Here is a 12841-nt window from a genome sequence, read left to right as displayed (position 1 = left end):
AACCGAAATTTTTCATTATCACAATACTTCCTTTACTTAGGAAGTAAAAATTAAATCATACGTTTGATCTTGTGTAGAGTCATCTCTGGTACGAGACACTATTATTTTTTTCCTTATTTATTTTTTATGGGAATAATGCACATGACACATATGTCTTATCTAGGTTCATGATAATGCAGATATTAAACAGTGAATATCTCCACTTCCCTTAATTGTATTTCAATCCAATAAACAGCATAAGTTTTTGTGAACAACTACTTTGATATCTCAAGTATAACTTTCTCTAACTTGACCCTAAATTAAGTTGAAATTATGTGAAATTAGAATAATTTTTGTCTCTATTATTATGAATTACTGAAAATTTATTATCATTATTTTATTTAAAAAATGTGAAAAGTATTTTTATATATTAGAAAAAATGTAAGAACTTTAAATATACTCGAACACAGTACGACAGCAATTTTCTAAATAATTCAGCTGTCACTGTAATCTGTACTCTACATATTATAACATATTCACTTTTTCTTTTCTGATAAATAACAGCATATTTCTTATTATATGTTATATTTAATGACACTTCATAAAAATATTAATTTTCTTTTAATACAAAATTAAGATCAATTAATTAACAAACCATATCAACATTCTTTAATATAGCCCAAGTTAAAAGTACTTTGCCGATTTCAACAAATTTATGCATCAATTCTTGTCTTTGTAATGCATTGAACGCTTCGTCAGTCTTCATATGGACTAACTGCAGTTGTGGATATTGTGATCTTTTAAAAAAGTAATAATCCCGCACATATGAGTTTGGATTGTGAATCTGATCTGCAATAAAAAAAAATTAAACAAATAAAAAATAATTTAACAAATACCATCATAACAGCAAAATATATTAATTAATTAAAAATTTATTATTTAGTATTTTTACTTTTATGTCCCCATTAAGTAAGTTAATCTCTGTTTCTGCAAAATATATTTTTTTTAATTTTTATTTTGTAATAGCAGAAACAGTCTGTTGTTAAAACCATAGGTATGTTAATTTACACTGAATAAAATGAATTATTCTGATGCTATAAAAATTTAGTTAGATAATGAACTATTATTTTGGTACTATATACAAGGGCTGTTTTTACTTACTTGTATGAAGTAAAGTAAGTATTATGATCGCGAAACATTTTGGTTTTCATATTTCAATGTAAATATCCATTTGACCATCCCTGAATCCATTTTGACTAGTTTCGGCATGACCATTCTCATCAATTAGGTATGTACTGTTGCAGAAATATCTAGGTGTTATCAAATGATGTAAAATGTTATAGGAATATTTTGATGAGAGCCAAGCATCTCCTATTGTTATCTGTGATTGGTGCCTATAGGACTGTCACTCGAGAGGTGGTCCTTATTTCTGGCATTAAGCCCATTGATATCCTTGCAACTAAGCACCAATTACATTATGATACTAAGAAGGTAGGGCAATTTGCCTTTGGATGTATAAAAGAAATAGACAACCAAGGCTTCCATTTAAGGCAGGTAAGGTGGACTGAATGGTCGTCCAGTGGCTGTTTCATGCATGGTATTTTTCCTGATGTGAGAAGTATGAAGGTAGTTAGGTGAATTTTCCCCAATCAGAATATTACACAACTTCTTTCTGGACATAGTGCTTTTCAAGATAGGTTGGCCAGATTTGGTTTGATTAATTCAGGCTTGTGTCCAGAATGTAGGACCATTGATGATGTGTACCATGTCATATGTCTGCTCCAGGTAAGAAGCTGAATGTACCAAAGCAGCTAAAAAGCTTGCAAGGATCAATTCTGGTTTTGATTGGCAAGTTAATTGGAAAACCAAAAGGGAATGGAACATAGCTGTTGGTTTCCTGGGATTCTTAGCTCTGCAGAGAATGACTGAGGGAATCTGATGCTGTATAGACAGAATAGCAACCCTACTGGCTACGGATCCGCCTAGGAGCTTACTTCGCCAAGTTAGGCATTTTGGAGGAAAGCATTTTTGATGTTTATAGACTCAAACAATAATGATCTTTTCTTTTTTTTAACAAAAAATGCTTGCGTGTTATCAGTGCCTGGGGTAAAATAAATAAAAGAGAAAGAAGGGGTTAACAGATAACAAAAACTACATGATAAAAAAAATCCAAAAAAGTAAACAAACAGCTAAAATAACATTAAAACAAAAAAAAACCTAAAACACATTAAAAACCTACAATATTTAAAGACAAAAACCAAAACTTATAACTTTTTTTTTTTTTGTCTTCAGTCATTTGACTGGTTTGATGCAGCTCTCTAAGATTCCCTATCTAGTGCTAGTCGTTTCATTTCAGTATACCCTCTACATCCTACATCCCCAACAATTTGTTTTACATACTCCAAACGTGGCCTGCCTACACAATTTTTCCCTTCTACCTGTCCTTCCAATATTAAAGCGACTATTCCAGGATGCCTTAGCATGTGGCCTATAAGTCTGTCTCTTCTTTTAACTATATTTTTCCAAATGCTACTTTCTTCATCTATTTGCCGCAATACCTCTTCATTTGTCACTTTATCCACCCATCTGATTTTTAACATTCTCCTATAGCACCACATTTCAAAAGCTTCTAATCTTTTCTTCTCAGATACTCCGATTGTCCAAGTTTCACTTCCATATAAAGCGACACTCCAAACATACACTTTCAAAAATCTTTTCCTGACATTTAAATTCATTTTTGATGTAAACAAATTATATTTCTTACTGAAGGCTCGTTTAGCTTGTGCTATTCGGCATTTTATATCGCTCCTGCTTCGTCCATCTTTAGTAACTTAGTAACTTATAACTAACAATAAAAAAAAATACCACATAAATAATAACAAGAGAAATAAATTAAAAATGAAACAAAGAATAAAAACAAACAAAAAAATATAAAATTTAAATTAAACAAATAAAATTCAACAGAGTCTGAGAGGAGTGTATGGGCCCCTTCTCGGATAACAGAACACTAAAGAAAACAAATTTAAAAAACTAATAAAAACAATATTAAATTGATGCACTCAACTCATCCAGAATTTCAACTGGTCGCAGAAATAACAACACCCAGCCTAAAAATCTCCTTGTCTGTCCCCAGGATTTGACGAATGTTCCCAGGCAACTTAAATTTACAATGTAAGATCGCATAACAAACCCAATCCACAAGGATGTGGCACACAGTTAGGTGGCAGTCATATCTTAGCATATGACTGACCTGATAAGTATCAGGTACTTGTGAGTGGCTCTTGTACGTCCTATCTGCAATCTGATCCTAGTGCATAGTCTAATTGAAGTTAGATATAGGAAGAGTTTTTAAGTGAAACCTTTGATGTTAGAGGAAGGCACGTGGATTGTGCTTTCACAAATTGGTTAATTTGATAGTTGAGGGTTGTACATAATGATGGTTGGTCATGATTGGAAATGGCCATACAAAGGTAGTAGGTTGTGAAAATACACTGATGAAAATACCTTCCGAGGCATTTGCATTGTTGACATCCTGACAGAAGCCAAACTGATGACTGTGTTATGTTATCAAGTTTAGAGGGTTTAAAGTTGATCTCCAGTAAAGCCCATCAGAACTAGGAATAGAGGGGGTGGTGTGGAGACCAAGATTGTCACAAGATGGGTGTCTTCCTCTATGGGAGATCAGGATGTTAACAATTAACAATTTTACATATCATACAACAAATAACTTCAGACTTTTCTACTATTTATGATTGCATTCAGATAATAAACTCTATACAAACATTTTTTAGTTTCTTTCTAATTCCTAGATTTATACTGAAACCGATTTGAAAGAGGATATAGTTCATTTGTATAACACAAGATTAGTTAATTTATAAGAGATATACTGAGAATGGTATGGAAGTGTTAAAATTTTTGTATACACTTACGTGTTTTATGATCCACAAGAAAGAATTCTTTATGTTTGTTTTCATCAATACTAAAAAAATCTAATGATTCCCTCAGTATCTGACAAAACTGTGTATCTTCCTGGACTGGAAATTGTGAAGGTATGCCACCAGCATCCTGATCTGTGAAATTATAAAAGATAAAATAAACTACTAAACCATAAGAATTTAAATATGAGTTTTATATGTGTAGGTTGTTCACTAATGGTCATTACTGCAGTGAACAGAATACAGTGTAAATTTTACAGCTGATAAGATTAAAAATTTACAAATTACAGATGATTTTTTTACAGACAATTTTACATCTGTATTTTGTCAGACTAGGTATTTTGTCATACCCAATGGAATTTTCATCTTGATGAATTTTCAGCAAGAAACATCTTTAATTTTCACTTTTCCTAGCCTGACAGAGGATGCTAATATCTCTTGAGCATGATTAAGTCATGCTCAACCACTTTCAGGAGTGTACTGTGTATCTTGTGTCATGTTGTTTATAACTATATAATTATGAGACTTAATGAACAGGTATAATAAATTAACCTGAAGCTATATTTAGTATTAAGTATTAAAAATACATGAAAATCCTAAAAAATATTTTTTTATTAATTCTACACAATATATATATTTATATATATTAGTGATTCATACCTGCAGTTAAATATAACAGCAAAAATTACAATTAAATTTACTTTACAAAAAGATATGTCAAATTCTTTAAAACACAGTTCCAAACTTATCTGGCAATGAAAAATGCTAAAAAGAGGATGTAAAATTCAATGTTGCATCAATATTTTAAATTATTCTCAATCCAAAGAACTTAGACTGGTCGACTTTAAAGAATGAAAGTTAGTCAATGAATATTTTATTTAATTCTTTGTAAGTTCTCCAGTTCCTATCAACTTAAATTACAAAGTAAACTTTAAGTAAAATACAAATAAATATCTTAATATTTGATAAAGATTTCGGCTGAGCACTATCACATGGTTCTTTAGATTAAAAGACAGGAAACTATTTCAATTATGAAAGGATAAAAACATGCTATATTAATAAAAAGAATATATCACAATGACATACCTTGTGGTCCATGAACAATAATTTTTTTAGTGGACGGTACATTAGCAGTTAGTAATATAGATGCATCACATTGCTCTTTACGCAGTATTTGCTTTAAGTCTTTAAACATAATACCGTGAACACTATGTACCACCTGAAAATAACTTAGAGTTTAGTTGTTTATAAATAACAATTTTATTATTTTACTAAGGGAAACAAAATCTATCTATCTTGTTAGAAAATTAGCATAGATATGGTGCAATATGGAAAAATTTCTACACTTCATAGATATTTTTTCACGATTTTATTTAATATAAAACAGATTTTAAGTGGCAATGACTGTTGTAATCAATAGGCACTATTGATACTGTGTGCAGTGATACTGTAGTAGTAATTAACAACTTCTGTAGGTGATCTACAGAGACTGGTATATTAAAATATTCAGAACTACTGAAATTATATATTTGGCACAGGAATAAATTTTATGCCACGCTGCTGACTAGTAGGCTACAATACATGTAGCCTACACTCAGAACAGTCCGAAGTAATATCTAAGTAACACAAGTAGAGTAATATAACTCATTACTTTATTACATAACAAGCGTAATGCAATAGTCAATAGTATCAATAAGTTATTTCAAGTAACTCACTGGTTACACATTTATGGCATATCTTATAAATTAATATGATTAGAAAATAATAAAAAATTAAATTAAATGATTTTTTCTGACATAAGTTTTTAAATTAGTTTGATGAAATTCTTTCCTTTGCACTCTGCACTATTATTATAACCTCAACATACTCAGTTTTTCTTTTACATTTATAATCATGAGCATGTTTTTAAACATATATATTAACAAAAGAAAGGATGAAAACAAGATGATACTTCCTTAAAATCTGTTTTACATTCTCACTATCTTCTTTACAGTTGTTACAGTCTACAAGCAAGATTAATTATGATTGTCCTGCTTTATAACTCAAAATATTTCTTTTTACAAGATTTTGCTGGTTTTGTCTTAAAATTTCACACTTTATCAACCTACCTAATTCTCAAAATTCTTCGGTAATATTACAATTCAAAGATTCCATCCTTTGTTTTTCTGATTTTCTTTTTTCCCATAATTTGTGCTTAACGAACAATACTTCATATAAATATTCTTTTCACCATTTCTTTTTAATTTCTAAATTTACACTGAACTCAATTTCTTTTCTACATTCATAGCATGTGTAGTCTTAATTTAATAGCTTCTTTATTAAGTCTCTGTAATTTTACAATCTAAATACAATAACTCTGCAAGTTTTTATATCCTAATTATATTTTTAGTTACCTTTATTTTAATTAAATGAATTTTTTCCCTACAACAATGAATCTATAACATACATTACTTCTAATTCATTACTAAACCCATTCAAAATAATAATAAAAATATCATTAAAGCTTATTAAATTTTTCGGTCCTTTAACTGTTACTTTATGTATAAAATTAAATAAATAATTTTTTGAAAATTCAAATAATTCATTAACATATTGATCACTGTGCTAATAAAAATTTAATATTAAATGAAATATAAACCACCAAAACACAGTAAATAGATAAGTTTAATTACCATATTAATTCCAAGAATTGATTTTTCGTGGGATTCCTTATTTTTATTTGTTATTAAATTCCATAATAAATTAAAACATATTTATTTATAATTTTGTTAATTTGTTGAAATTGTTTTCTTTTTTAAAAATTCTGAAATATATGTTACAGATGAATACGCAAATTCTGCTTTCCAGTTCTGGACTCTGTTTTGGTGGTTTATATTTCATTTAATATTAAAATATCTAAATATGAACTTAACTATCAAAATTATAACCTATGAGTCTCTTTGATTGCTTTATTAACAATGTGTCAGAAAAAAGAGAGAGAGAGAGAGTGTGTGTGTGTGTGTGTGTGTGGACAAGCACATAATAGAGCACAATAGCTATAACTGGTAAACAACCAACATTCTATACTATATAACAGAAGTCTAGTTTGCCATGTAGCAAATAGTAACAGATGTAGAAATAGTATGATACATCAATCAATCAGTCATGCATCAGTAAACTAGCAAAGATACAATGAAGAAGAGGTGTAATTTTACGACAAAAGTTTCTAGGATAAATTAGGTTAACCCATCGGGTTGGTCTAGTGGTTAACGCGTCTTCCCAAATCAGCTGATTTAGAAAGTTCAGTTACAGCGTTCAAGTCCTAGTAAAGCCAGTTATTTTTACACAGATTTGAATACTAGATCGTGGATAATGGTGTTCTTTGGTGGTTGGGTTTCAATTAACCACACATCTCACGAATGGTGGAACTGAGAATGTACAAGACTACACTTCATTTACACTCATACATATCATCCTCTGAAGAATTATCTAAACGGTAGTTACCGGAGGTTAAACAGGAAAAAGAGAGAGGATAAATTAGGTTAAATTTTTTAAAATGTTCTTGCAGATGTTAAGAACAAGATATAAAGATACGTTTTGACTTGCTGAATAGTCTTCTTGTGGCACTGCAGTATGAAGTATTTTCAACTACATATTAATTTTAATAATAATATACTAATAAATAATAATAAACCATTAGCATAATGAAAATAATATAAATAAAACTACTTTTAATCATCATATAAATTAAATGATAAGTATATTGAAAAAATATATAAAATTTTCACTGTTCTCATTGTGGACAAATCATCCTTGAATTGAATGAAAAATGTGAAATTTCTGTCAGTCAATAAGTAACAGAAAAACACTCATATAGTATTATCACAGAGAAGTTTAATTTACCACAACTATAGGATTTAGTAAATAAGTATAAAAAAAGCAAATAAAAACTGAAAACATAAAATATTATGAATGAACTCCAACTGATAGAAATATTCTGTGAACTTTGATGGAATGAAAATCTAGTGAATAGGTTAAGGGAAATGGGGCAACAAGCAATAAATATACCTAAGTTACTAGGTAGTAAGACACAAAAAAAATCTATATAGAGTACGAATACCTGAAAACAGGAATATTGGTGTTCAAAGATTCTGTGAACTGATGCAAAATACAAACACTAAAGAAAATCTTAGAAAGAAATCATACCTAATTAACATAAAGGCAACTATTGTTCAAATAAGAAAATACTATAATATTCACAATGTTTTTAATAACAATCATACATGAAAACAGAAATTTTTAATAACATACCATCCACAGAATTGAAAGAGCTGCACCGATAAGATTCTGACCACCTTCTTGAGGTGACCTAACGTAAAACATAACATAGCCAATTATGTAGTTGTACAAAGTAAAAGCAGCTTGCTGTGGAAGTCTTGGAACAAAACGTATAAGATGTCTTAATATTTTGAACATTAAATCCTGTTTATCTCGTGTAAGACGTTCCAACACATAACGTAAGAATAATGCACTGTCTTCAACCAAACATGTCCAGATAACCTGTAAATAAAATTAAAAGGAGAAATAAAAATATTTAAAAGTATGTCTAGATCTAATCATTATACAATGGAAAGTACTTAAATAATTGCGTTAAAATTTCAAAACAAAATAATAATTATAAAGAAAGGAAAGGAAGATACAAAAAAAAAACATAATGGTAAACTATAAAAACTGCTAAGCTTATTCAAAATAATACCAAAAAAAAAGACCTAAAATTAAACTTAAATTTAAAAAGAAGACTAAAAGAGATGTTTTTCGAACTTAAAAAATATTAACTTTTATAAACCCTTATAACATGATTAAAATTTTTTCTAAATAGTTCAAAACAGTAAGTTATTTAATATCTTTAAAAATATTTTGACCTGAGTTAAGTTTCTTAAGGAAAAAATAATCAGTAATACACCAAACACAAGACTGCTGTCTTTAATCAATGTAGATTCCAACAGCTCATTACTGCACAAACAAATGAACTTTTCATAACATCCGCCATCATTAGCAGTATACTTTAATGACAGAACAAAAAATAACCAATAAAATGAAATCAAGTCCTTCATTTAACAAGATATATAAACAAATCACTCTGATCAGACTGGGTTTTTGACATTATAACTAACACTCAGTATAATGACATCCCAACCCTATAGGGGAAGACTTGTGATGCTTCTGGTTGCCACTTCCCCCTGTTCTTAACCCTGATGGGCTTTAACAGGAGTAAGTATGATGACATCTCGACCCCCCCCCCCCCCCCCCAACAGGGAAGAAGATCCCGCCATTGTAGCGTGTCCGGTCGCTACACCACCCCCTCCGTTCCTTGCCAGTAGTGGCTTTAAAACGGAGGGAAGTATGATGGTGACAGTGAAGATGATTGTGTTTTACTGAAGGTGTTGAAATACTGACAAAGGAGCATAATATGAGTCCAAAAGTTAAAAGGATCTGCAAAGCTGTTTTCATCTTGAAGGGAACACAAGAAATATCTTTAGAAATAAGAAGGCTTGATGGGTTTTCTCTCTCCATGAACAATTTTTAGTAAAATGCTTTATAGGACAGAGAAAGTCATTAATCCCAAGCCACAGTCATTATTCTGCCACATAGTCATCGTTTGTGTAGAGGTGCTCAGTCTAGAGGTACAATTTTATAACATTGTTATTACTCATGTGTGATTGCCAATAAATTTGAAAAACAGGTCTGCATAAAATTTTGAGTAAAACTTTGTAACCTGACCACTGAGAATATTGGAATGATTTGTAATGCGTTTAAAGAAGATTTATTACATTGAACAATCTGCAAATTTTATATTGGTTATGGGCCTACCAAGAAATTTTAACTGAAAATTAAAACATCCACCATTGCAGCTGCAAAATTTGTCCCTTGGTTCTTGACACTTGATCAAAAGAAGCAACATATTGTGAGCTTCATGATATACTTAACAATGATCCTACTTTCATCTCTATGGCAATAAATGGAGATGAAATTTAGGTTTACAGCTATGAGCTTAAGACAATATAACACTGACTGGACTGGAATAGTATGCAGTCATCGAGAGTAAAGAAGGTGTAATAGATCAGAAGTGCAACAAAATACATACTTTTTGTGTTCTTCAACATCAACAGCATTCTTCTCAGAGAATTTGGTTCTGCAGGTGTTATGAAGTCGACTTATTAATACATCACAGTGATGTTTTGACACATAAGAGATGTGTGGCAAAAAAAGCAAAAATTATGAGAAAAAGCAAAATTTGCTATTTTGTCATAATAACCAGTGGACACTTCCCTCAAAATAAAATATTTTAAGATGGAGAACAACATGGTAGTCACTCCACACTCTTCATACTCTAGAGATATAGCCCTATGTGACTAAGCTTTGTTTCCAAAACAAAATTTGAAGCTGAAAAGCTACCACTTAAATATCAAAGAAGATATCAAAAAAAAGAATTGGGAGGCAGTGTGGATGGCCTTCAGGAAAGGGTTTCACACACATTTTTGAGGAGTGGGAGAAGCACTGGAATTGATGTGTATGCTTAGAGGAAGACTAATTTGCAGGGGAAAATGGAGAACATTTGTAATAAAGGTAAGCAAATTAATTTTAGTTCTAGCTTCGTCTGGTTTTTATTTGAATGTGTATGGGATTAGTGAGGGTGATGGATTGATCAACTCCTTCTGATATTTTAATGAAAATAAAATATTCTAGTTGCTGGTACATGGTAAAAGAAAATATGTCTTCATGAAAGTATTTATCTAATAAAAAAATATATCCAACTTAAAAACATATTAAAAAGTAAAATATAATTACTTTTTTTTATATTCTGACTTTTTGATCAGCATGAAATTAAAAACAAGGTTGCTAATTGTGGGTAATTAATTTAGCGCCAATTGTAAAAAGTTGAAATTTAAAGAAATGACAAGATATTATTTTTTGCTTGTTGGATCATTTTTTATTAATCAGTTTTATTATGTTTATTTTAGTTTTACTTACATTAATGATATACATAGATCTACAAAAATGATGGCCATATGCAAAAAAGCCACTTGTAAGAAATACAAAAGGAAAAAATACATCACAATAAAAATGCAAAATACAGAAAAAAATGCAAAAATATAAACACAAATTATTATTGAACCTGGGCTAGGGCTCCTGCAATGTAGGTAGTAAGTGTAAATTACAGGTTAGTTAGAAACTGTGCATGAAGAAGAATATTGGCTCAATTTTGATAAACAAGCTAATTTGTTTTTTCCTAACACAAGGACTATTATATGGGACTGCTAAGCAATGAGTTCATTACTTTATTTAATACATGAAAGATTATCAAGCCAGTCTGTGGAATAAAATTTATGTAAATAGGCTATTGTACAAAGTAGTAACTGTAGAACTTCAAATAAACAACTAATAAAAGAAAGTTTTACTCACAAATTGCATCTTAAGTGATTCATAACTGAAGACATTTCGCAATAAACACCCTTTAGAATTATAAGTCCATCAAGATGGTTGTTCAACCAAGCATGTTTTGTAAACATTTTTACATGGAATATAAAGATAAACAAAAAGAAAGCTTCAAATCATTTCTGTAAACCATGCAATTAATAATTTAATTTAAATATCATAGAAGAAACTTATAATGCAAGATTAATATAACAAATACATATGAATCTAGTTGAGTAGTTCCTCCTTTTTATTGAAATAAATTAAGAATAAATTACAGAACCTACTAAAAAGAAAAGTTTTAATGTAAATAAAATACCTTGTAAGAGACTTCATACACAGCACAACCATCTGGTGTTACTGTAGCATCATCTAATAAATTTATTATCTGAATAACAGCTGAACAGAGACATGAAGGAAATAGAGAGTGTGCTGAATGAATATGATGGCTGGTATTTCTTTGAGGTGGTTCAACTTGTTCTTCATCACCACCTGCACCAACTGATCAGAAAAAAAAATCAGATAATTATTGAACTGTTTAAAACAGAACACTGCAATTTAAGATAAAATAAATTAAAGATATAAAATTTCTTAAAGATTAAGATAAAAATGTTACATTCACATAATCTAAATATGATCAAAACTACAATCAGAAATCTCTCACAAATCATTTAAGTCTCATTGTACTCCTAAATCAAACAAAAATGTTTCTAACTGACTATTCTCCATAGCTGAATTTAAGAGACAGTCACTTTTGGTAATTTTCTTTTTTGTTTGTTTCATGAAGCTCTATTTTAACTCAAGAAGGGATATACGAACTTGGTGTGGGACCTCAACCTGGACAAAGTTTCAGGAGATATTTAATTTTAAGCAAAACTCATAATTCCTTATATTCAGTCAGTCATAGCGTTACTAAAAGATAGGGTTTAGTTTGTGATAACAGATATTGTTACTTAATTATGTTACAGTTAAAAGACAAAAAGATATAGTGCCCTACTGAGGACTAATGACATATTCCTGTAACATACACTATAAATGGCTGGGATAGTTAAAAAAGCTCATACAATGGGTTGAGACAATGAAACAGCAACAAAATGTGAATAGTTGTGGATAAATGTGAATAATATGTTGATATATTTATCTTAAAATAATCCATATTCAAAGGTAAACAACTAGCTTTATCAAAGAATACCTTGAAATTTCAAGCATCAATTTAATCTGAAAAAGAGAGATTTATAATTTTAAAAAAAATCTTAAAAGGATAAATCTTCTATTGGTGTTAAATCCTTGAAAGACTTGAGGAATGAAAATTTGGAGGGATAAAAATTGAGACTCGGATTTTAACATTAATAGAGAAATTTTTTTTTTTTTTGTGGCTACCATATGACAAAAATTTTCTTTTAATAACAGTGAAAATTTCCTTAACTTAAAGAATTTTATCTCTGTATTTGGAAATTATTGTGTTGATAAAT

At 29.8% G+C, this 12841-nt stretch overlaps 1 protein-coding gene across 1 annotated transcript in view; it reads right to left on the bottom strand.

Moving 5' to 3' along the window:
* The window catches only part of unc80 (unc80, NALCN channel complex subunit), a 242538-nt gene that overhangs the window by 65399 nt on the left and 164298 nt on the right, over window positions 1-12841 (bottom strand). Inside the window, exons 41-45 of the mRNA XM_075373197.1 lie at window positions 11689-11870; window positions 8205-8453; window positions 5001-5133; window positions 3909-4049; window positions 635-828 (exon numbers count right to left, since the gene is read on the bottom strand). Of these exons, the coding sequence (XP_075229312.1) occupies window positions 635-828; window positions 3909-4049; window positions 5001-5133; window positions 8205-8453; window positions 11689-11870 (899 nt within the window). The remainder of the gene's footprint in view (window positions 1-634; window positions 829-3908; window positions 4050-5000; window positions 5134-8204; window positions 8454-11688; window positions 11871-12841) is intronic.

This window comes from Lycorma delicatula, chromosome 8, assembly GCF_047948215.1.
Source record: "Lycorma delicatula isolate Av1 chromosome 8, ASM4794821v1, whole genome shotgun sequence".
In the NCBI taxonomy this organism is placed as follows: domain Eukaryota; kingdom Metazoa; phylum Arthropoda; class Insecta; order Hemiptera; family Fulgoridae; genus Lycorma; species Lycorma delicatula.
The sequence above is the reverse complement of the archived record's forward strand: the minus strand, read 5'-3'. Positions and strand labels throughout refer to the sequence as shown.